Source organism: Benincasa hispida, chromosome 11 (assembly GCF_009727055.1).
Source record: "Benincasa hispida cultivar B227 chromosome 11, ASM972705v1, whole genome shotgun sequence".
NCBI lineage: Eukaryota > Viridiplantae > Streptophyta > Magnoliopsida > Cucurbitales > Cucurbitaceae > Benincasa > Benincasa hispida.
The window spans coordinates 49,444,501-49,468,085 of NC_052359.1; the positions used below are offsets into that span (position 1 = coordinate 49,444,501).

Below are 23,585 nucleotides of genomic sequence, written 5' to 3' on the forward strand. Positions count from 1 at the left end.
TGCGTAAGGTTATTTGAAATTTAGGGTTGGTCTTCTTTGTATCTGTTATGTGTATATAAAGATGCTTAGTCTTTGTTTGAGGGTTGGTCATTCTAACACCAAATTTGGAGTGTGGTTTGTCTTGTGAAATTCTGATCACAAGTGTGTTCTTTATCAATCTTCTTGAGCTGTGAAGATTGTGTTGCTGTGAGATTAGAGATATACTCTAAGTCGTTTATGTGCTTCATCAACAGTCTTCTTGAGTAAGGATTCTCAAGCTTAGGGAGAGCCTAAGCTAATCAAGTGAAGTGATCTTTACTTGAAGGAAAAGATAAGCTGCAAGTGAGAAGGAATCTCACGACTTAAGGGTAACTTAAATCTTGCCGAGAGGGAATTTCTGTCTTCAAGGGAGCCTGTGACATTCGTCACTAATATCATTACTTAGGGTGAGCCTTAGTATTCAAGAGTGAGATTCTCTCATCTAGGGGGAGCCTAAATGTATGGTTAAATAGTTGAGCTCTACAGAGGTCACTATAATAGAGTTGTCAATACAAATAAATACTATGTTGTAATTTCTTGACATATATATTAGTGAAGTTATCTTTCCATGAGCACATTGCCCCCCAGACATAGATGTTAATCATTGAACTAATTTAACAATCTCTAATGTTATCTTTCTTTTTTTTTTTCATATTTCTATTTGTTAATTGTTATATGAATTGTTGTGACATAGTTCATGTAACAACCCCACCTCCTAGGACTACTAAAAAGGGGATCGCTACTGCATGCATGCATAAATATTCTCATTGAGGAAAGATAAAGTAAATTAAAATAGAATAATCATGATTTTGAACTAAGATAAAGTAAATTAAAATAGAATAATCATGATTTTGAACTGCTTTAGGTATATAAGAAAATGTTCTGACATCATCAAAATGTTAAATTGTTCAACCTAGGCATCCTTTTTAACAAGAAACAAATTATATAAAAAAGAAAAAAAAATAATAAATAAATAAATTAAATTATAATAAATCCATGATTGAAATAAAAAAAAACAAAACAAAAAAAAACATGCAAAAATATAAAGGGTCAAATGCGGAAGCGAATTCTGGTTTCTTTGGCACTGTCACGGATTCCTCTTGTCAGTCCCCCAAGTGTCCTTGCCCTTACCTGAAAAAAAATAAAGATAAAAGTTGAGTATAAAAATACTCAGTAAGTGATCCCATTACCGGAATCAGACTATGCATCCACGAGTAAAGAAAGATAGCCCATGGCTCATACAGCTACATCGGTTTTTTGATGATGAAAGGAAAACCAAAAGACGTACTATCTTGCTTTGAAACGCATGTCTAGCAACCCGCAGGCACACCGTCAAACATGATAATAACATGAACGTGAACCCATCGACTCACGCATGTCTAGCGGCCCATAGGCACACCGTCAAACATAATAATAACATGAACGTGAACCAATTGACTCACGCATGTCTAGCAGCCCGTAGGCACACTGTCAAACATGATAATAACATGAACATTAACCTGTCGGTTCACGCATGTCTAGTGGCCCGTAGGCACACCGTCAAAACATGAAACATGAAAATAAAAGTAACATGAACGTAAACCTGTTGGCTCACGCATGTCTAACGACGTCCATAGGCACATCCGTCAAACATGATAATAACATGAACGTAAACGCTACGGTTCACGTATTCAGCGTCCGTAGGCACACCGTCAACATAATATATACATTATCAAAGCGAGACAAACCGCTCTACTGGTCTATTCATGCATCACATAACTAATATTAATACTGATTAGAAATTTTAACATGCTCATAATACTTGTAACCTGCCATGCATACTAGCAAAACATAAGGTTAAACAAAAATCATTGCTCCAGAGTCCACCAAATAACTTGATAGGTCTATACTAGGTCGCCTAGCACAAAGGCACCGGTATATATCACTTACCTCAACTTGATCTCAAAAGTCTGCACAAATAACTCCTTAATAGCCCTTGGATAAAACTCAAATCAACCCTAAGACATTAACCACAAGATTAGTTTAGCAACTAAGGCCTAGAAAGTGAGTAAAAAAATTAAGTAAATCCTCGGGGTTCAAGTCCGAAGGATAACCAACCAACTTACACAAAACTTACCCAAACTAAAACTCTCCGACGAAAAGAATGGTCTCTTCTTTGATAACAACGCCCCAGAATCTTCAAAAATTCAAATCCCAATCTCAAAAAGGCAGTGGCGGGCGAACGGTGGCAGAAGCAAAACTGGACAGTGGGACTGATGTCGGCAAGGCGAGCGGCGAGACAGTGATGCTTGCGGCGACGACGAAACGGCAAGGTGAGGCTGCTTGTGGCGGCACTAGCGAGGAGGTCATGGTGAGGTGAGGTTGCTTGCGGCGACTAGGGATGGAAGGAAAAGAAGAAGAAGGAGAGAAAAGGAAGGGGGGGGCTACTTGCGTGTGGAGAGAGAGAGAAAAAAAAGAAAATTTACTTTTTTTTTCTTTTTCCTTTTATCTTTTCTTTAACCTTTCCATAAATATATATAACAAAACTAAACTTCCTCCTTTTCCTTTTTAAAAAATAAATTCCTTAATTATTTCCCAATATATATATACTTATATATTTTTTCCTTTAAAAAAAATCCAATAAACACATTTAATTATCTCCATAGATAATCAAATCTCCCAAATACAAGCCAAAATAAAACTTAATTAATTCCAAATAATTAAATCATATTTTAGCTTGGCCAAAAAAACATAAATCTCATATAATTTATCTAAGTAGGCAACATAAAAAAAATAAAAATAAAAAACTTAATTACAAAATAAATCAGGATGTTACATTCTACCCCCCTTAAGAAACTTTCGTCCTCAAAAGTTCTAATCCTGAAAAACTCGGGATAATGCATCCTCATGTCGTCCTCGCGCTCCCACGTTGCTTCCTCGAACTGGTGATTCTGCCAAAGAACCTTCACCAAAGCTATCTCTTTGTTGCGCAAAACTTTCACTTCCCTAGCCAGGATTCGAATGGGCTCTTCTTCGTAGCTCAGGTTCTCATTTAAATGCAAAGGCTCATAATCCACAACATGAGATGAGTCTGCCATGTACTTCCTCAACTTGGAAACATGAAAAACATTATGAACTGCAAAAAGAGATGGGGGCAAGGCCAACCCTCTTCAAGATCTCGAATGGTCGGATGAAACGAGGGTTCAACTTACCCCTCTTGCCAATCTCAACACTTCCTTCATGGGTGCCACTTTCAGAAACACCTTTCCACCTACCTCAAACTCCAAATCCTTACGCCTAAGATCAACATAACTCTTCTGCCTACTTTGAGCCGTCAACATTCGGGACCTAATCTTCTGTATTGCCTCGTTCGTGGTTTGTACTAACTCAGGTCCTAGTAATATCCGCTCACCAACCTCATCCCAGCATATGGGTGACCTACAACTCTTCCCATAAAGGGCCTCAAACGGTGACATGCCAATGGTTACTTGATAACTATTATTATAGGTAAACTCTATCAAATGCAGGTGAGAGTCCCAACTCCCTGCAAACTCTAGCGCATAAAGCACGTAACATATCCTCCAGTGTCCTGGTTTAACGCTCAGTTTGACCATCAGTTTGTGGGTGAAAAACACGTATTGAAATCCAAACGTGTACCCCAATGCTACCTGAGAGGCTCTTCCAAAGCTGGAGGTAAATCGAGGGTCCCTTATTAGACACGATGGGACACTGGTACCTCAGTGCAATCTACCACTTCTTTCATATACAACTGAGCTCACTCTACTCACTTGAATAAGCTAGACTTACTAGAGAAGTAAAAATGTGGCCATTGCCTTTGGAGAGTCTGTCCATTACACCCAATTAACTTATAAACAACCTTCTCGGTTCGCGCAAACCTATAATGAAGTCCATCGCAGACATGCTCCCCACTGTCCATTCCGATACGCTCAAAGGTTGCAATCAAACCTGCTAGCTTTTGTCTGGGGCCTTTACTGCTGGACACACCGCAAGCATTACTAACAAACTCTGCTATCTCCCACTAGTCTATGTTATTGTCCACACAGTAGCAACGTTTTTAGGTCCTGGTACCATTTTGGTAAGACTGTTATCAGGCATGGTATTGAAAATCAGGGAGTTATGAGGCTTCCCATAACAGATCGTTCTTAGGTCACTATCTGCTGGTACAACATAACGTCTCACGAAAAGTAACGACTATTAATTTGCTGACAAGGAAGAAGAGCATGCACCAACTCCTGCCTAGGTCTTCTGTTCTAACTTGCAACTATAGTAAAGGTCACTGCATTGAGGGCAACAATGATCCTCTAGCTTAAACTTGGTTGTATCATAAATTGTGCTAATTGGAGATCACCGTTCTCCCCTACCACCCTTTCTCGGCCCGCTCAAGGTCGCTTACAATAAACTGACTCCTTCTGGTAGATAACGGGTGCTGAATGGGCTACCTTCCTAACTTAGAATCTAGCCGCCACTCTTACACTTTGGTCCTTACACCGTGGGTGGTACATCAATTCGCAACAAATAGCTTGGCTCCAACCGAAAGGCCTGACATGCTTCTGGTTCTGGATCATGTTCTGAAGTCACTAGCTTGGAACACCTGATCCTGTGGTGTGTTTGGTGTCCTGATGGATAACTGGGCAAACTGGGCTAGAGTCATCATCCAACATGTCCTTCACCTTACCCAACACAACTGATGTAACTGCTTCCCCAATAGTGGCTGCCCAATCGGTAACCTCTGTTGGAGCGACGAGGGTGGTCTGTGTCTATGGCGGCGAGGCCGTGTGCTGAGCTCTACTTCGTGTCTGGGTTTGCTGCCACCCTGACCTGAGGGGTCCCTAGGCTGCAAGAAATCCTCTGGTACCAGAGGGTCTTAAACTTGTGCATCTTGAACTTGTGGATCCTCATCATGAGGATCTTGATCCTGAACTAATGGATTTTGCTCTTCGGGAACACACCCCCTTCCAGTAACCCTATGACTGCCTCTTCCTCTAACACGAACCATTTTCCTGATAATTATTCGCAATAACCCCTTAGCTACTTTTCTTACTAGCACAAAACACATCAATTGCAAACATAAATGCTACTAACTCAGGTACATATTATTCTAAATACTTTTCATAAAGGACATACTTGGCGACGACAAAGAATTCGTTATAGGCCAAAAGGAACAACCTGAACTTACATAATAAGTCCGTCTACAGAACCCCAAAACACGGGCTCTGATACCAACTGTAACAACCCCACTTCCTAGGACTACTAAAAAGGGGATCGCTACTGCATGCATGCATAAATATTCTTATTAAGGAAAGATAAAGTAAATTAAAATATAATAATCATGATTTTGAACTGCTTTAGGTATATAAGAAAATGTTCTAACATCATCTCAAAATGTTAGATTGTTCAACCCGAGCATCCTTTTTAACAAGAAACAAATTATATAAAAAAGAAAAAAATAATAAATTAATTAATTAAATTATAATAAATCCATGATTGAAATAAAAAAAAAAAAACAAAACAAAACAAAACATGCGAAAATATAAAGGGTCAAATGCGGAAGCGAATTCTGGTTCCTTTGGCACTATCACGGATTCCTCTTGTCAGTCGCCCGAGTGTCCTTGCCCTTACCTGAAAAAAAATAAAGATAAAGATTGAGTATAAAAATACTCAGTAAGTGATCCCATTACCGGGACCAGACTATGCATCCACGAGCAAAGAAAGATAGCCCGTGGCTCATACAGCTACATCGATTTTTTGATGATGAAAGGAAAACCAAAAGACATACTATCTTGCCTTGAAACGCATGTCTAGCTGCCGCAGGCACACCGTCAAACATGATAATAACATGAACGTGAACCCGTCGACTCACACATGTCTAGCAGCCCGTAAGCACACCATCAAACATAATAACAACATGAACGTGAACCAATCGACTCACGCATGTCTAACGGCCCGTAGGCACACAGTCAAATATGATAATAACATGAACGTTAACATGTCGGTTCACGCATGTCTAGCGGCCCGTAAGCACACCGTCAAAATATGAAACATGAAAATAAAAGTAACATGAACGTAAACCTGTCGGCTCACACATGTCTCGGCCGTAGGCATAATACCGTTAAACATGTAAATAACATGAACGTAAACCTGTCGGTTCACGCATGTCTAGCGGCCCGTAAGGCACACCGTCAAACATAATAATAACATGCGTCAAAGCGAGACAATAAAGCGCTCTACTGGTCTATTCATGCATCACATACATAATATCAGTACTAATTAGAAATTTTAACATGCTCGTAATACTTGTAAACTACCATGCAACATGCAAACATAAGGTTAAACAAAAATCATGCTCCAGAGTCCACCAGTAACTTGATAGGTCTAATCTTGGTCGCCTGACACAAGGCACCGGCAATAGTATCACTTACCTCAACTTGATCTCAAAAAGTCTGCAACAAATAACTCCTTAATAGCCCTTGGATAAAACTCAAATCAACCCTAAGACATTAACCACAAGATTAGTTTAGAAAACTAAGGCCTAGGAAGTGAGTAAAAAAATTACTAAATCCTCGGGATCTAAGTCCGAAGGATAACCAACCAACTTACAACACAAACTTACCCAAAACTAAAACTCTCCGACGAAAAGAATGGTCTCTCTTTTGATAAACACGCCCCAGAATCTTCAAAATATCCAAATCCAATCTCAAAAAGTCAGTGGCAGGCGAACGGTGGCAGAAGCAAAACTGGACGGCGGGCTGACGGCGGCGAAGCGAGTGGTGGTCGACTAACGCAGCGGCAAGGCGAGCCGCAGTCGACTGGCGCGGCGGCGAGGTGAGTGGCGGCGAGACAGCGGTGCTTACGGCGGTGACGGAACGGCGAGGCTGACGGCTACTTGCGGCGGCGACGGAACGGCGAGGTGAGGCTGCTTGCGGTGGCGCTGGCGAAGAGGTCAGGTGAGGTGAGGTTTTTTCTTGCGGTGGCTAGGGCTAGAAGGAAAGAAAGAAGAATGAGAGAAAATGGGGGGTTGCTTTCGTGTGGAGAGAGAGAGAAAAAAGAAAACTTACTTTTTCCTTCTTTTTTCCTTTTCTCTTTTCTTTAACCTTTCCATAAATATATATAAACAAACTAAAACTTCCTCCTTTTCCTTTTTAAAAAACAAAATTTTAATTATTTCCCAATATATATATAACTCTATATATAATTTTCTTTAAAAAAAATCCAATAAACACATTTAATTATCTCCATGATAATCAAATCTCCCAAATACAAGTCAAAATAAAACTCAATTAATTACCAAACAATTAAATCATATTTTAGCTTGGCAAAAAAAACATAAGTCTCATATAATTTATCCAAGTAGGCAACATTAAAAAAAAAAAAAAAAAAAAAAAAAAAAAAAAAAAAAAAAACTTAATTAACTAAATAAATCAAGATGTTACAGTTCGTAACACCCTTTATCGTGCAGTAGGTACTTCAATATTATTTTGAATTGGTATCAGAGTGGGTCACCATTATCTCTGATGTTGTGATCCTGGTGTGTCTTGATGGAAGGAATCAAATAAGGTGGATCTACCTTACGTCCACAGATCTTGGATGGAACAAACTATGCATATTGGAAGGCAAGAATGACAGCCTTTCTGAAGTCCATTAACAAAATTTTTTGAAAGTCTGTCCTCGTTGGTTGAAATCACTAATACAAAAGGTGAGAAGGAACTCAAACTAGAAGTGGAGTGGTCCGACCTCTCTAGGCAACTCTAGAACATTAAATGTCATTTTCAATGATGTTGACAAAAACATCTTCAGGCTGATAAACACTTGTGTCTTTGCAAAGGAAGCTTTGAATGTTCTTGTTGTTGCTCATGAAAGGACATCAAAAGTCAAAATATCATGACTTCAGCTGTTAGCCACAAAGTTTGAAAATCTTAAGATGCACGAAAATGAAGGAAATCAGACATGAGGATTTTCATGAGCAGCGGAATGATCGTTCCAAATTCTATTCGAAATTGAACATACACAATTACAGTACAAGAAATAGAAACTTACAGGTCATCCACAATACAAAATTACAACATGCTTATAAGATAATCAAGGGAAAGATTATATATACCTTTGAAAACTCATGCTTCAAACTCCCTCGATCATGAACGCTCGTTCAATCTCCAAGATAGCAATACACAAACTCTCAAACACAGTGACCGCAACACAGCACGATCAACAGGAAACACGAACTCAACGATCTCCAAGATCACGAACCCAACGAATGGCCTCCAAAACCTCGAAGTCAATCGAGTTGAGTGGGGACACCACAACAATGGTTATCTTGGTATTTTCGGTGTGAGAATTCAGAAGTTTCGGCTCTGTGTAAACTTGGTTAAAGGAAGAGACCGGAGGAACAACAATCATGTAGACGATTGAGCAAGTGGGAGATGATAAGTGTCTATATCGTATAGACGAATACTCAATCGTGTCAAAGATGGCAACCTATCATATAGATAATGCCCTACGATCATTTAGCCACGACCAGCTGAGTGAACTATCTTATAGTAACACTCCATGATCGTTTAATCTCTCTTTCAGCTATCGTTTAGTGAAACCAATTCACTTGACAACATTCCGTGAGTTCTTTCTGAGAATAGAAACTCTTCTAAATTTAGGAAAACGTTTTTCCTTTTATCTCACGTTACCATAAAACCACCAATAACCTCCAACTCAATTGGTTATTAGAGAAAAAGATATATTTATCCAATAATTAATATTATTATAGATATATATGATAACCAACTTACCATATTTATAACCTATAGTTTTAATATTTCATCTCATGAAACATATAAACCATAGTTCTTTTTCTATTTTATGGTACTTAATGTAAATCTCATTTACATTAATCCTCCACTTAATGTATCTCATACATCACACTGATTATATCATATATAATCGAATTTCCTCTTGTCAATTTGAACATTTCAAATCCTCAAGAACTGATTCTCAACTTAAATCCATTGAGCTACCAAGGGGACCTTATGAACCTGTAGTTTGAAGCTCCAACGGTACGTGAATAACTGACTAAACTCTTTAGTCACGAGATCCACCATCCGTTAACTACTAGGCACTCCACTAAAGACCGACAGCTACACTCTCCTTACTACAGATATATTTTGTGTCAATATCAACTAATCAACAGTGTGATAACCCTTCACATATCGCTCGTAAATATAGTTGGGCCAATAACCGTTATGCCCCTGTAGTTACATCTAACTCCTTAAGTACCATTGATCCCTCTAACGAACATAAGTCATAGTCCTACTATGACTGATTCCTTTCTTTCAAAGAGAAGTTGTGCCCACTATGTTCAAGACTCGAAATCAGCCCATAAGGGAGCAATCTATCTACTTACCCCTGTTTCAGGGAAGGAGTGAATTCCATCTTGTGTAACTGAGTTCCCAGCTCCCAAATCAGACAAATCCCCAAAAAGGTAAGCTTGTTGAGTTGGCAATCTGGCCACTCTCACCCATACTAATCAAAGGACCACCCTCAAAGGTAGAAGTTCCCAAAACACTCAGGATTGAGGTCATGTCACATATGGTCGTTTAGGTGAGATGTAAGTCTCAAGTATCAATGGCGTTATATAAAGAGACTATTCATCTCGTGGTCCGATCTTATACAAACTCTTTGTATAGGACACCTTTGCTCGCATGTCTCCACATGAATGGTCAGGATCAACCATTTGTAGTAGTTTATAACACTTGTAAACCTCTACAAAGTGGGTGATATCCGTAGTATCACAAGGATCAGGTATCCTTCCTTAATTCCTATACTATAGACCTTTTTAGGTTATCACTTAAGGCATGATCCACTTGTATATCTCATATATATGCTTAATTTTACGTACAATAATCATGGAGCTTTGTTTATTGGATATGAGTAAATGCCAAATAAAATAACTCTTATCTTATTCATAACAATGTGTACAATTTACAAAGTGCGAGACTCTGGGAGAATTAGGACACTAATCCCAATAGAAGATGAAACCATAACTGAATTTAATATAGGATTGCTTGATCTTGCAAACAAATCCTTCGCTTTTGGAGAGAAAATCTCATAGAAGAAACTTGTGAGAAAGATTCTCAGATCTCTTCCCAAGAAGTTTGACATGAAAGTGACTGTGATTCAAGAAGCTCATGATATGTCTTCTATGGGAGTTGATGATCTCATTGGTTCTCTTCTCATATTTGAAATGTCTCTGGATGACAAGTCTAATAAAAATAAGTCGTAACATTACCTTGCAATCTGTTGCATGCAGCCAAGCTTGCTAAGATGAGCGTGCAAATGGGGCGTTAAGACAAGGGACTAGGCGGGCTATGAGGTGTGCATTGGTCGAGGGGATTGGAGGTCAGAATATGTAATTGTCTAAAGGTTTAGGTGTTGGCATGAGGGATGCTAAAGCGTGCCATAGAGGTTACTTGAACTGGGTGTGAGCAACAAGATTAAATACGAGTGCCTAAGGCAAGGCGATGGGGTGTTGGCTTGGAGTAGACATTGGCCAAGAGAAGGCTTGAGTGGACGCTCACCTTATGCATTAAAGTGAAGTTAAAGCACTCAGCTTAGTTACTCAGTTAGTGGGCTAAGTGGTGTGATTAGAAGTACTAAACAAGAGTTAGTGGCCTAGGTGCCACTCCATTAGGCCACTTAATCATTCAAGGTTTAGTAAAAGGGATGATGAAGAGGAAGAGTTGGTTTGTTGAATTCTCTCGTGCCAAAGGAGAAGTGTTATTGCCAATTTGAAGATCAAACAGTGTTGAAAGAGATCTTAGATTTTCCGAAGGAAATTCTAACGAATTGAAGCTGAGATTTGAAGAATTTGATTTCCAAGTTTCTGGGTTACTCGGGCAAGTTGGAAATATTGGACGAACCCGAGCTCACCAAGAGGAACTTAATGCTTAAATTTTAAGGTAAGAGAGTTAAGATGTTTAGGAACAAGTTCTTAGAAGGGTTGTGAGATAATGTCTAAAATTTGAATTATTTAAGCTAGAAATTGACTCTGAAATTTTGGTTGGTTGAATAAGCAAACAGCTGCAACCCAAGGATAAGCACGCAGTTGGCTAGATGAGGGTGTGCGTGTGCGTGAGCATGTGCAAGTGTTGGTGAAAGCATGTGCGAATGTAGATAGGTGTTGGCCAAGGTGTGCGTGCGAGGATAGGCGTATTGTTGCGCAGTAGGAAGGGCCAACAACCGAGGCACGCAAAGTGTTGCGTTCCCAATGCCTAGATCGGGTGAGCATGTTGTAGCATCTACCTAAGCACCCATGCGCGTGATGCCACCAACAAACCAAGTTGCAAGGTAAATGGCTAAGTGTGGGTGATGTGTTGAGATAGGCTAGGCGTTGATGAGTTGTAAGGAATTTCTAAATGTGATGTTAAGCTTGAATACTAAAGTTAAGCTCAAAAGGGAGCTAGTTTTATTAACCAAGGGAATTTATTCTTGTCACAAAGCAAATGATAGATCTTGTAAAGAGCTATATTTTATAATGGTTTGAGATTGTTATATGGTATATTGAGTTTGAATTTAAAATGTGTAAATATGGGTTATTTCGAGAGAATTACCTTCTTATTTTCTTCTCTTTGTTGATTACAATGATAACTTTGTTGATAGATGGTTTGACATTAATTCAAGATGTAAGGATGATGAATTGTGTTTTATTGATATTGGGTGTTGGCCTATTTGTTTGATCGAAACAAGCTAATTCATAATGAAAAATTAACTCCTTGTGAAATGAAGAGTAAATGGATCCTCTCCTACAAAGAAGAATTTCTAATTGCATAGAGTAAAAAAATTCATAGGAGCTGGTAATTCACTGAGTGTACAAATTCATTCTTCTCTTTGTTGGATGCCTCCTTTTCATGGCTGGTTCAAACTCAAAGTTGATGCATCCTGGAAAATTTCTCATAATCAGACTGGTCTGGGAGTGTCAATCCGAAATTCGTTTGGAGTTTTGGTTGCTACGAAAGCTATAAAATTGAATCTTCTTTTTTAAGAGGTATTAATTGAGATCAAATTGATTCTTGAAAGTATCAGAACGGCAAAATCAATAATTCCGTTTTAGAAGATTGTAGTAGAATCTGATTGCAAGAGAGACATTGATTTTATATTGAAGAAACAAGAAGTATGGGGTGAGGAAACATGCTGGCTAGAAGAGATCTGGACGCTTTCAAAGTGCTTTTCTGAAATTTCTTTTATTCATGTACAAAGAGAATGTAATATTGTAGTTGATGAAATAGCTAAAAATGCTAGGGAAAATGTCTTTTCTGGTTTATGGTTGTCTGATTTTCCTTCTTAATTTTGTATTGGATTGTAAAGGATTTGATTTCTTTTTCTGTCCTTGTGGCTTAAATAAAATTCATGTTTCAAAAAAAAAATCTATATTGAGTTTAAGATTGAAATGTGTAAATATGAGTTGGTTTGTTTCAATTTGTTAATGTTCCTAGTTTGAGTTTTAAATTTTATATTATTTTGAAATTGGTATATAGTATATTAAACATTAAAACTATTTAAATTTGTATTTGTAGATATCTCGAGATTTATGTTGAAGATGTATCTCCTAACGAGCTAAGTTAGGCTGTAGAATTGTATTTTATAGGTACTTTGTGTATATTTTGTAATGTTATTTCATGGTTAAGAATTTGTGGATATTATGTAATGTTTAAGAAAAATCTTATTAGTAGTTGTTTATTTGAAAATTTTGTAAGATTCAAACATGTTTTGTGGATATTATTTAATATTGTAGACATCTAATTAATTTTATCCGTATTTATTTTAGTTTATTTGATATCTGTAAGATTCAAATAGTATGATATTTGTAATTTGAAATATATATATATATATATATTCCCAACGCCTAAATATATAATCTCGATGGTATAGGCATCGGAAAAAATTTTAATTCGTGAGTTTTTACTTTTTTTCCGATACTAAAATAGGTCACTGTCGACAAAAGGTAACTTCTCTCGACACCAAAAATAGTTTGCCATTGGAAAAGATAATCTTTCCCGACGGTTAAATCGTCAATTGAGTGTCGGGATAAGTAACCATCTCCCGACGCTAAAAGGAACCCTCGGCAGAAGTTTATCTATCTCAATGGTGAAAAACAATTTTTATCGTTGCGAGAAATATTTTTCGCTGATGGTTCCTCTTAGTGTCAGCATAAATCCTCCATCCTTGTTTTGTCGCGAAATCTTTTTTTTTTCCGACGACGAGACTTTTTCAGGTTGGGGAAGATTTTCCCGACGAGACTTTTCCAACGATAATGATGATGGTCAAAATGCCGTCAAGAAAGGTTTTTTCAGCGATTAACTTTTTCCAACTGTTTTGTTTATCGAAAAAAAAAAACCAAATTTCTTGTAATGAATTAGACCTATTGAAAACTTGTCTCTTTAAGAAAATATATTAAAAATAAATCTTATTTGTTGAAAGGAATGCACACAGACCTAAATATTACTCAAATTTTTTTTTGGAACGGAGGAAGGATAAATGGTTGAGAATAGCACAAAATCAAAAGCTTCCAAACCCTTTGCTTCACAATAGAAGAAAAGCATTTTGTGCAATTTAGGGTATACTTATGAATTTATTAGATGACAAATTCTTTTTACAACTGTCTTAAGTATTTTAATTATATTATTGATTGAGATGAAGCCAAGTATTGCTCAAAAGTTAGGAGGGATGCTCATACTTCATATTAATAGTATATATAACACATAGAGTAATGATTAGGTGTAGCCTAGGTTGCACTTATCACTTGTACTTTCATTTCTCTACTATACAAAAAAAATAATTAAAAAAAGTTGTTTTTTTACAAAATAAAAATACCACATGTCATAATTATATTAAACTAAGATAAGTACATTCAATGGAGCACCCAAGTTTTTTTCTAAGACATAAGGATAAAAAAAGTTGTTGACATGAAATCTAGGAAGCACGAATACTTCTAATTATACAGAGAATCGGTATCAGATACGGGTACGTCCAGATACTTTTCTGATCCGTGATTTGAAGTATCTATTCTTTTTTTTATTTTCAAATACGCGAATCTGCTTCCAAATATGTGAAGGAGATACGTTGAGTCATTTTTTTTTTCCAATTTAAGCCCAGCCATTTAAAAGGCCCGCAACCTATTTTATTTAAATGCATGTTTTGGAATAATTTATAATCATCAAAAATCATTTTTAAAATCACTCAAAAACATACTTTTAATTACTCAAAATTAATTTAGTTTTCAATTTTACACTTTTTAAATGCAATTTTCATGTCATCAAAATTAATTTTGAAAGATTAAACATATTATACGGTGATTTTGAAAATGACAAAAATGATTTTAAACTTTTTAAAATCACTCTCAAACATAAAAATCCACTTAAATCGAGCGATCCAAAACAAAATGAATTAAAAATGATAAAAAAAAAATTAAAAAAATTAAGAGAAAAACTCAAAAGATAATTAAATTTTCATTCTTTTCTTCTCTTTCACTATCTAAATCATTATTCACACCCTCTTCATCCTCAGCTTCATTGATTTTTTTTTTCAAGTTTTTACTCTCTTCTTCGATGTATTTTAATCACATTTAAAATAAGTATTATAATAATTATTAGGCATTATCATATTATATATATATATATATTATATATATTATATATATAATAATATATCTCGAATCTTCAATGACCTTTTGTATTATATACGTATTCTATATCCGTATGTGCTTCTTAATATGAATGGTTTGCACGCACAGGCACACGATGCATTCGTAGACGTAGTACTCTGGTCTCTGTCAGTCACAAAATATGTCTTTTCGTTTCGTTACCTGCTTGCTTAGGCCTTCTCACCGCCTCCTCCATCATGAAACTCGCAATCTCTTGAATTCTGGAGTTGGTTTTGTTGTCTTATTTCGTAAACTCTCACAGTTTCGGCTCCTCACCATTCTCTCTACCATGATTTTTTTTCTTTTTGTCTACTCTGCGAATTGGCATTTCAATTCAGTTGCTTTTTTCTTCTCTTCTCATCCACCAATAACATCGAAACAAAGGTTTATGAATTACATTATGTTTTGTCATCTTCTTCGCAATTAGGTCCTTTTCTTCCGATTCAAAGTCCATGTGTGATATGTATATAATATATATATATATATATGTATGTAAGTGCGTTGGGCATGCATAGGAGATGTGGCTACATTAAACATTTGAATTTAATGTTTTAGAGTTCTTTTTGACTTCCATTGTCCACTGCTAGCACAGTGGTTAGCTTCAAAATGCGTAGATAATAGAACTTGTACTTAATTGAATAGCATAGGTCAACATGAGGCGATATTCATGTTCACTAGCTTATACATCTACCTTGTTATTACGTTAGGTTAGGTTGTCACTAAGCTCATATTGTTATATGTATCAGTGATCTCTCTCATGTGAAAACTATACGTACTGTATAATATCAACATAGGAACTTTGAATTGACAAAAAAAAAAAACAAAGAATGATTCTGAGTTCTAAGAGAACGAATTACAATTGTTTCAACAATCTATCACTACCTGTCATTTGTGCTTCTCCATTCCGACATTTGGTCAAGAAGCTCCCAGTTGGAAATTTTCGAGACTCAGAGATCTGCATTATCATCTAAGAGCCCACTTTCGACATCCTCCTCTTCTTTGGCAGTCTCTTCTCCCACAGTTGCAGCCAACTCCACGGCCCTGGCACTTTGTTGGATCCAATCTGTTCGAAGTAATGTACGCACCAACATACACAAACAGGAAATCTGGGCAGTCATTAGTCCAAACCATAATCCCAAAAAGCCAGTTTTGAGGGTGAAAGTAGAGAGGACCGCAACGGGGAGCCCAATGAAGTAGAACGCATATAGATTTATTCTTGCGCCTAGTTTGGGTCTTGCAGTCCCTGTTAAAACCCCACAAGCGACGGTCTGCGGAGAGTTGCTAATTTCACACAGACCCAATATTGGTAGTGCAGAGGAGATCATGTGAAGAATCTCTGGCTCATCTGTGTACAGTTTTCCCCATACTGATCTCACAGAGGTCATGAAAAGGAAAGCAGTTAGTCCAAAAGCCAATCCCGTAGAAAGTCCTATGATGGCAGTCCACTGGGCACGGATAGGTTCCCCTGCCCCGAGGGCGTGGCCTATGCGGGTTGTAATTCCTGCGCTTAAAGAAAATGGAACTATATACAACATTCCAGTGGTTTGGATGAGAATACCCATGGCCGCCACAGTGTTTTGTGGGTTATTCAATAGACCACAAAGGAACAACATTATCTCGTACCACCACCACTCCAAGCACACTGATATTGCACTTGGCACTGCTAAACTTAACAAAGGTTGCCATCCCTGGAAAGTTGACAGTATTGTGACCCCATGCCAAGGTTTCAAGGGTTTACTAGAGAGCGCAAGGTAAATCATGAGGCCCACATTTAGGTTCAATGTGTTCCATGCGAGTGAGAGGGCCACGCCTTCGACCCCCAACTTCAAATATGTCACCAGAAAGTAATTAATAGGAGGGTGTAAAAGGGCAGAGCAAACGGAGGCTACTGTAATTGGGGTGGTAATGCCTTGGGTTCTTAAGAAAATCCTAAGTGGGAGGTGGTGCGCTTGAGCTAACAATTCGGGGATGGAGAAAACCATGTATACCTTAGCTACCTGAGCGATGGCAGGGTCCTGACCTAACCAAAGAAGGATGGGTTCCATATTCAGCCATAAGATGGAGATGGGCACGGACACAAGTAGCAGGAGGCACAACGTTTTAAGGAAGGTTTGACTCAGAACTGACCATCTCTTTGCTCCAAAAGCTTGGCAGCAAATTGGATCCATCCCTGTCGATAGGCCCTTCAGAATCGATATCCCCGTTATGTTTCCAAATCCAAGTGCCAGTGAACCACCAGCTAGTTCTGCTTTTCCCAGATGACCTAAGAACAGCATTGAAACAACCGACCTTGAGTATATTAGAAAAGACGTCATTATTATGGGGCCTGCAAACCTCGCCAAGGATTTTAACTCCTCTTTCATCTGCATGGATCATATCATTGCCAAAAACTTATCAAACATCATAATTACATCTTTAACTCAATTCCCTATCGCTATCAATCTCTTACCACTTCTTCAGCTCTTAGTCCTCACCAATATTATGGGTCTTTCTAAAACTATTACTAAAACTAACATATCTTGAAAACAATAACAAATTAAACTATGTTATAATTATACAATAATAGAAAAATAATAATAAATAAAAATAGTTGGGGTTGGTGCCGTTGGGCCGCCCCTTAGAAGTTATTAAACAAGCAACTATTCTCGGTTGCAAGGGCTGGATTCACAACATATTTTACGATACCAACAAAATTATATTCTGAACATATAATAAAATTGAAAATTCAAATGGGTGGGGCTTAATAGGAAATTCCTTAATAAGTAATATTACAAATATAATTTTTTTTTTTTTTTTAAAAAAAATGTAAATAAAGCAGCCCAGTTGCATTAGTAGAAGTATAAATTTAGAATAATGCGGTTGTTTTTATGAATGAAGAAGGAAAAATATGAGATAGAGAAGTTAGTCAGAATTGTTATATAAAGTGAATAATAAATAGGAATTGAAAGGAAGGTACCTGTTGTGGAGGGAGGCCATTGGGAAGAGCATGGAGAGGTAAAAGGCGGCGAAAGAATCCTCCTAACGTAGTATTACTATTACTACTATTACTACTACTAGTACTACTCATCTTAAGTTCATCTTTAGCGATGGTCTTTGCCATCCCCTCTTAATATAATGTTGCTCATTTATAACTCCTCCATATTGACTACTCTTCCACATCTTATATGAAACCCCAGTCCCAGCACACACAAAATTAATCATAAAGTACACACACACACACAAACCCTTTCCCTTTATCTTTAAATAAAAACTAACATTATAATACAGAGAATGTCTGTCAAGTAACCCAGAAACGAAAAAGTACAATTCATCATGATTTCCCTCTGTGTTGTGTGTTGTGTGTTGTGTGTTGTGTGTTAGTGTTTCTCCTCACCTCCTCAAATATTAATAATGATTAAATTTGAATGTTATATTATAGTTTTGTAGTTCTAAATGGACCACCACTTTTTATATTATATAATATTCCGTCTGTGTAGTGTGTACTGTAGATTTAATATAAGAATTAACTTTATCTACTCTCTTTGAATGGGCCACTTGTGTATTATTCTATGTTTCTAAACCCCAACTTTTTCTTCGATTTTCGAAATGTCTTCACCGTGCGTGGGATTGGTTTCACAGTATTAAACAATTTTTATTCTTAATTAATAACCCTTCTCCATATCTCCTTTTACTTAGTTTACTCTTTCCACGTTGGTCCGACATGATGTTGTTTTTAAGATATTGTTTTCAAAATACATGCATGGGGGCCCATTTCTTTTCTTTTTTTCTTTTTAATTTTAATTAAACTCTCTATATTTCGTTTTTCCTCATTTTTATTTTAAGAAAACAAAATTGAGTGATGATTTCTCGGTCTTCTATTGGTCGCTACAACTTCAATTATTTGTGGGTTGCCAAAACCAAAATGATGGATGGTTATGTGTATGTCCCCCATTCTCCTCGCATCCGCCTCATATGGCGATACCTGGCCTTCAATTATATGCAACACCCCTACATTTATAATCCTATCAAACATATATAGATACATACATATATTTTAATAATATATAGTGATATATTATGTTAAACATCCCACCAACTGCTTCATTATCGGTAACATTCTTCCTATATACTTATCATTCACTTACCTCTCTACTCTCCTACTACTAACCACACACTATAACACCCTCTCTTCAATTATTGCTCATATTCCTATACCATTCATTCATTTATGTAGGTTATAGCAAGAAGAAAGAAGAATATAAATAGAATTACTAAGGAATTGTATGACTTAAATGTCTTAATAAGCTAGCTTGTATGTTAGTAGTAGTTTGAGTGTAGGTTAATATCTCACTTGAGTTTAATACACAAAAAAGGAGGTATGTCGAGAATGATCGATGGGAGGGAAAAATAAAGTATGTGGATATTATTAAATTCGTAGCAACGAAGACTTTGTTGTTTCGTTTTGAATTTAAATTAGTCTATCTATTGTGATCAGTTAAGAAGGTTCCCCATGATAGAAAGAGGATACTCTTTTTTTTGTTGAGTTTTGAGGGGAGATTTTGATTTTGGGATTTTGTGAGATTTCCGTGGGACTTTACGCTTTAACTTAAGTCTTAGATCCTATTTAGTTCTTAAAAAAAATTGGGTAAGAATTGCAGTTTCCATATAGAAAAATGATGGTATCTAAATGAACTGTTTACAAAATTTTTTTTTTTTTTTTTTTTAATTCATGATAATTTTAAAGAAAGTGACTAGGTGGATGTTTGAAATTTTTTCTATTTATATTGGGTATGCTAAGAAAATAACTGAGCTCCTCTGTTTATTTAAAATTTTGATGTTTAAGTTAACCAGAGAGGGAAAAAAAACATATGAAATAGGAAAAATTTTAGAGATTGAAGAATAAAAGAAGGGGATTAAGAAAGTATTGAAGAAGCAAAGGAAAATAATGAGAAATGGAGAAAAATTAGGTCATGAAGAGAGAGAAAATGGAAGAGGAACGTGATCCATAGTATGTAGATAAACGATATTTTATTCATATACGACTTTTCATCCATATACCAACAATAAGAGAAATGTGGTTAGGTTTTCATTAAAAAACGAACGACAAACATTTTAAGTTCAAGGATATTTTTTAACTTTTTTATAATTTAAGTTTATACAGATAGGAAAACCTATAACCGGATAAGTAAATCAACCCACTAAATATATATGCTGGGCAAAAATTTTTGAATCTTTAGTTAATTTGTAATATGGGTTTAGTGGTATGTTTGTTGATGATTTTGAAAAAATAGTATATAAGATGAAAAGATTTGTAGTAACAAATGTAGGTTTGATTTAATTCTTAATTTGGAAGTATATATAAAATACAAATGAAATAATGGAAGAAATAAAGTAATTGAGTAAGGAATGGGAAGTGAAATATGTGTGGTAGGTGGTTGGGAAGGGTAGATGGAAGCAACCTTTCAAATATATATATAGTCATCGTCCCCTAATTAGCTTTGTTTTTATTGAACAACAAAAAGTGGAATGCCACCACATAATTAATTTCATATTACATCTATTATTTTATAATATACACATATCCTTTTGATCTTTGGCCTGCAATTAATTGTGATAATGCCCTGGCTTCTATGAATTCCCCTCTGTACCTTTATTTTCTTCATTTTTTAATCACTTCTTTTTGCCAACTTTTTTCATATTCTCACTTCAAAAGAATTGAAATGAAAGGTAGTTATTTTGGAATTGGGTATGCCTATGCATAATGCATGGAGAATATTATTATTTACTAATGTTTGTAATGAAATCCACATTCTAATTATATGCCTACGTACAAGGAAGGAAGTAGTGGCTCAGTTTGTTTAAGCCTCTTTTCGTTGAATCAATTACAATGTGTATGTTGTGGGAAGTCAACAAATCTGCCAACAACGGTAACTTATAATTTTTTTTTTTTTCTACCTTTGAGACTGTGCAGACCTTAATTAAAATATTAAAAAAAAAAAACCCTCCAAACAATAGAACAATAGAGAAGAGTACAATTAGTAGGAAATAATTGTTTATATATTCTTTTTCGTTTCAATTAAGGAGTGCTTGGTACCAAGAGAGAAAATTATATGATAATGGAATCCAACTCACGATGTGATTAATAATTTTACACATCGTTAGATATATGAGGAAGAAGCAATAAAAGTACTTAAATATAGTTATTATGGGTATATAAAGTCAAATGCTAAGGAGTTGTATCATATGAATTCTAATTTATGTGTGTCATTAACTTTATCCCTTCCAAATGTCTCTGTTTTATTTGATTTAATAACAATAATAATAATAATAATGCTTAATAGGAAAAGCAAAAAGGGTAAAGAAAGAAAGAAGTTCTGAAGGGCCGTACGTCGGGCATTGCATGCGCGGGGGTGGTATGAGCTATGAACCAAAGTAAGTATTATAAATTATGAAATTAAAAATATATATAATAATAATAATAATCCGACGAGTTTTTAAAATAAAAAAATAAGAAAAACTATTTACACAAGATAGCAATATTTAATCATCTTTTCTCTACTCCATCTTCTCTCTTCTCCGTCTTCTTCTTCGATCCAATCTCGGTCTCTCTCTAATTCACACACTCTAACGTTCGGCAGTCATTTCTCTCCCACTCCAATCTCCATCTGTTTTTCTCTCCTCCCTCGATACTGTCATCCTTCTCTTTCAATAACAACAAAACAGAATAAAACACCAAAAACTCATTAAACCATTAAATTCAAAATTAGAGTAATAAGTTTTTCATACGTTGTCTAATTTCTTTCTTTCGAATATGTTTTGTAAAATATTTCTAATTTTCATTAATTCATCGAACTTCTTTTGGTAGATCGGGTCAGAACTGGAAACCTATTGAAGGTTTTTCCCACTATAGCCCACTTTTAATTTTTAATTGGTCTTTAAAAGGGGATTCTATTATTGCTCTCATAATTTCTCAATCTTTTGGTAAGAATTGAAATTTTCTTAGTTGCTTGCATTATCCAACTGTTTCTTTGGGACCTTTTTCCTAAATGTTTATGAGATTTATTTGAATGAGATTGTATTGATTGTTGTCAAGCTCTATATTTTGCGATTTTGGTATAAATTTCTTGTTGGGTTTGCTAAGGCATGTCTAGATTTTTTTTTAAAAAAAAAAAAGTCGGTGAGTCGACTTTTCTCTCTGTACCCAATTCACTTTCTCTCTNCTAGATTTTTTTTTAAAAAAAAAAAAGTCGGTGAGTCGACTTTTCTCTCTGTACCCAATTCACTTTCTCTCTTCCTCTAACTCTTAGATCCATGCAGCCCAATCCTCATAACCATGTCTTATCGCCACCAACGTTAGAGTTCGCAGAATTTTTTGTCGTTAGAGATAAGATTTTGGGCATTTTACATTAATTTTGTTTGGTTCTTGAACACCCATTAACTTTTTGTGTTAAAATTGATTTACCCATGAAGTTGGATGCTAGATTTGAGTTTTTTTGCTTTTAGATAATTGTGATAGACATTATCATCACAGATAGACGTTAATAAAAGTCTATCAGCGTCTATCAAGGATAGAAACTGATACAAGACACTGATAAATGATTATAGAAGTTTATTAATATCTATCAATAATAAAAACTGATAGAAGTCTATCATTGATACTATAGTGATAAAAACTTATACAAGTCTATTACTAATAGACGTTGATATAAGTCCATTCGTATCTATCAATATCTTTTTTATATTTTATAAATAGTTTGACATTTATTCTATATGTAAATATTTTCAAATAATAAAAGGGTAATTGTAAATTGGTAAATATATATGTATTTGAGATGAGGCTGCCCGCTGCCCGCTGGAGGCTGGGGAGCAACTAACCGCCCATTTTTTCTTGTACGGAAAGATGCTTTCCTGACCAATCTCAGTTCCCCCATATGCAACCCAGTAATATTATTTATTAATTTAATTTTAGGTTCATTATGTCATTATACTATATACTCTTCTACTTTAAAATACCTTTTCTATTTAACTAATTAACATCCCGTACTTCATACTTTTACCATCTTCCTCCCTCATTATTACCCTTCCCACCATATTATTATTATATCCTGTTTTTTTTTCTTTTTTTTTTCAATATCCCACACGTCTCAACCAAACCTGCTATTGCAACTCATCCTCCAGCACCTGCTTAATTTTACAAACACTTAATTAATTAATTAATTGCATAACCTAAATATTTGTTTAACAACTAGTTCTAACACAATTGGTTTGTTGGAAACGATTATCGTGCCCACAACTGGAAATATAGTTATATATAGCCGCCTGGCACTACCCCCCCTCCGCCTTTATTAACATTATCTTTATAACCATAAGACACTTCAATACCAGATGTTTCTGCATTTAATCAAATAAATATGTCTTTGTTTTCAGAATTTAAAGGCAACCAAAATCCCTTTTATTTCTGTAGGCGGTATTCCTCGAGTTCTACGAGAAAATGTCTTGTTTTTAATCCTCGGGGGGACATATTTCAAATTTGGAGCATTGTCTATTCGGACCATCAAACTCTACACTTTTTTATACGCTCTTCGGGGTTCCTACCACCTTTTTCCTTATTTATTTATTTTTATTTTCCTTCTCCTTTTTCTATTAAATTCTGCATATTTCATTTTCAATTAGTAAGGTTTTCTTACTACTAAATCTCAATTTTGAAATTTAAGCTTAAAAACTACACTTCTCCACATATATGCCTATTTGTTTTACCATTTATTTTTTTTACAAAGAGTTCAAAATCTGTTTTAAAATTTTAACATAGCATTTGAAAACTTTTTTTTAAATATTATTTCTAAAAATTCAAACAAAGCCCAAAATTTCACGGTCATTACACAAAATTATTCTGATTCGTGTAATC

At 35.7% G+C, this 23,585-nt stretch overlaps 1 protein-coding gene across 1 annotated transcript; it reads right to left on the reverse strand.

Moving 5' to 3' along the window:
- Positions 1-15,648: 15,648 nt before the first annotated feature.
- On the reverse strand, positions 15,649-17,801 carry LOC120090733 (protein DETOXIFICATION 53). The gene is made up of 2 exons (XM_039048446.1): positions 17,658-17,801; positions 15,649-17,064 (listed from the first exon to the last, which is right to left on the reverse strand). The coding sequence occupies exons 1-2, from the start codon at positions 17,799-17,801 to the stop codon at positions 15,649-15,651; spliced, it is 1,560 nt and encodes a 519-aa protein (XP_038904374.1).
- Between the last annotated feature and the right edge of the window lie 5,784 nt (positions 17,802-23,585).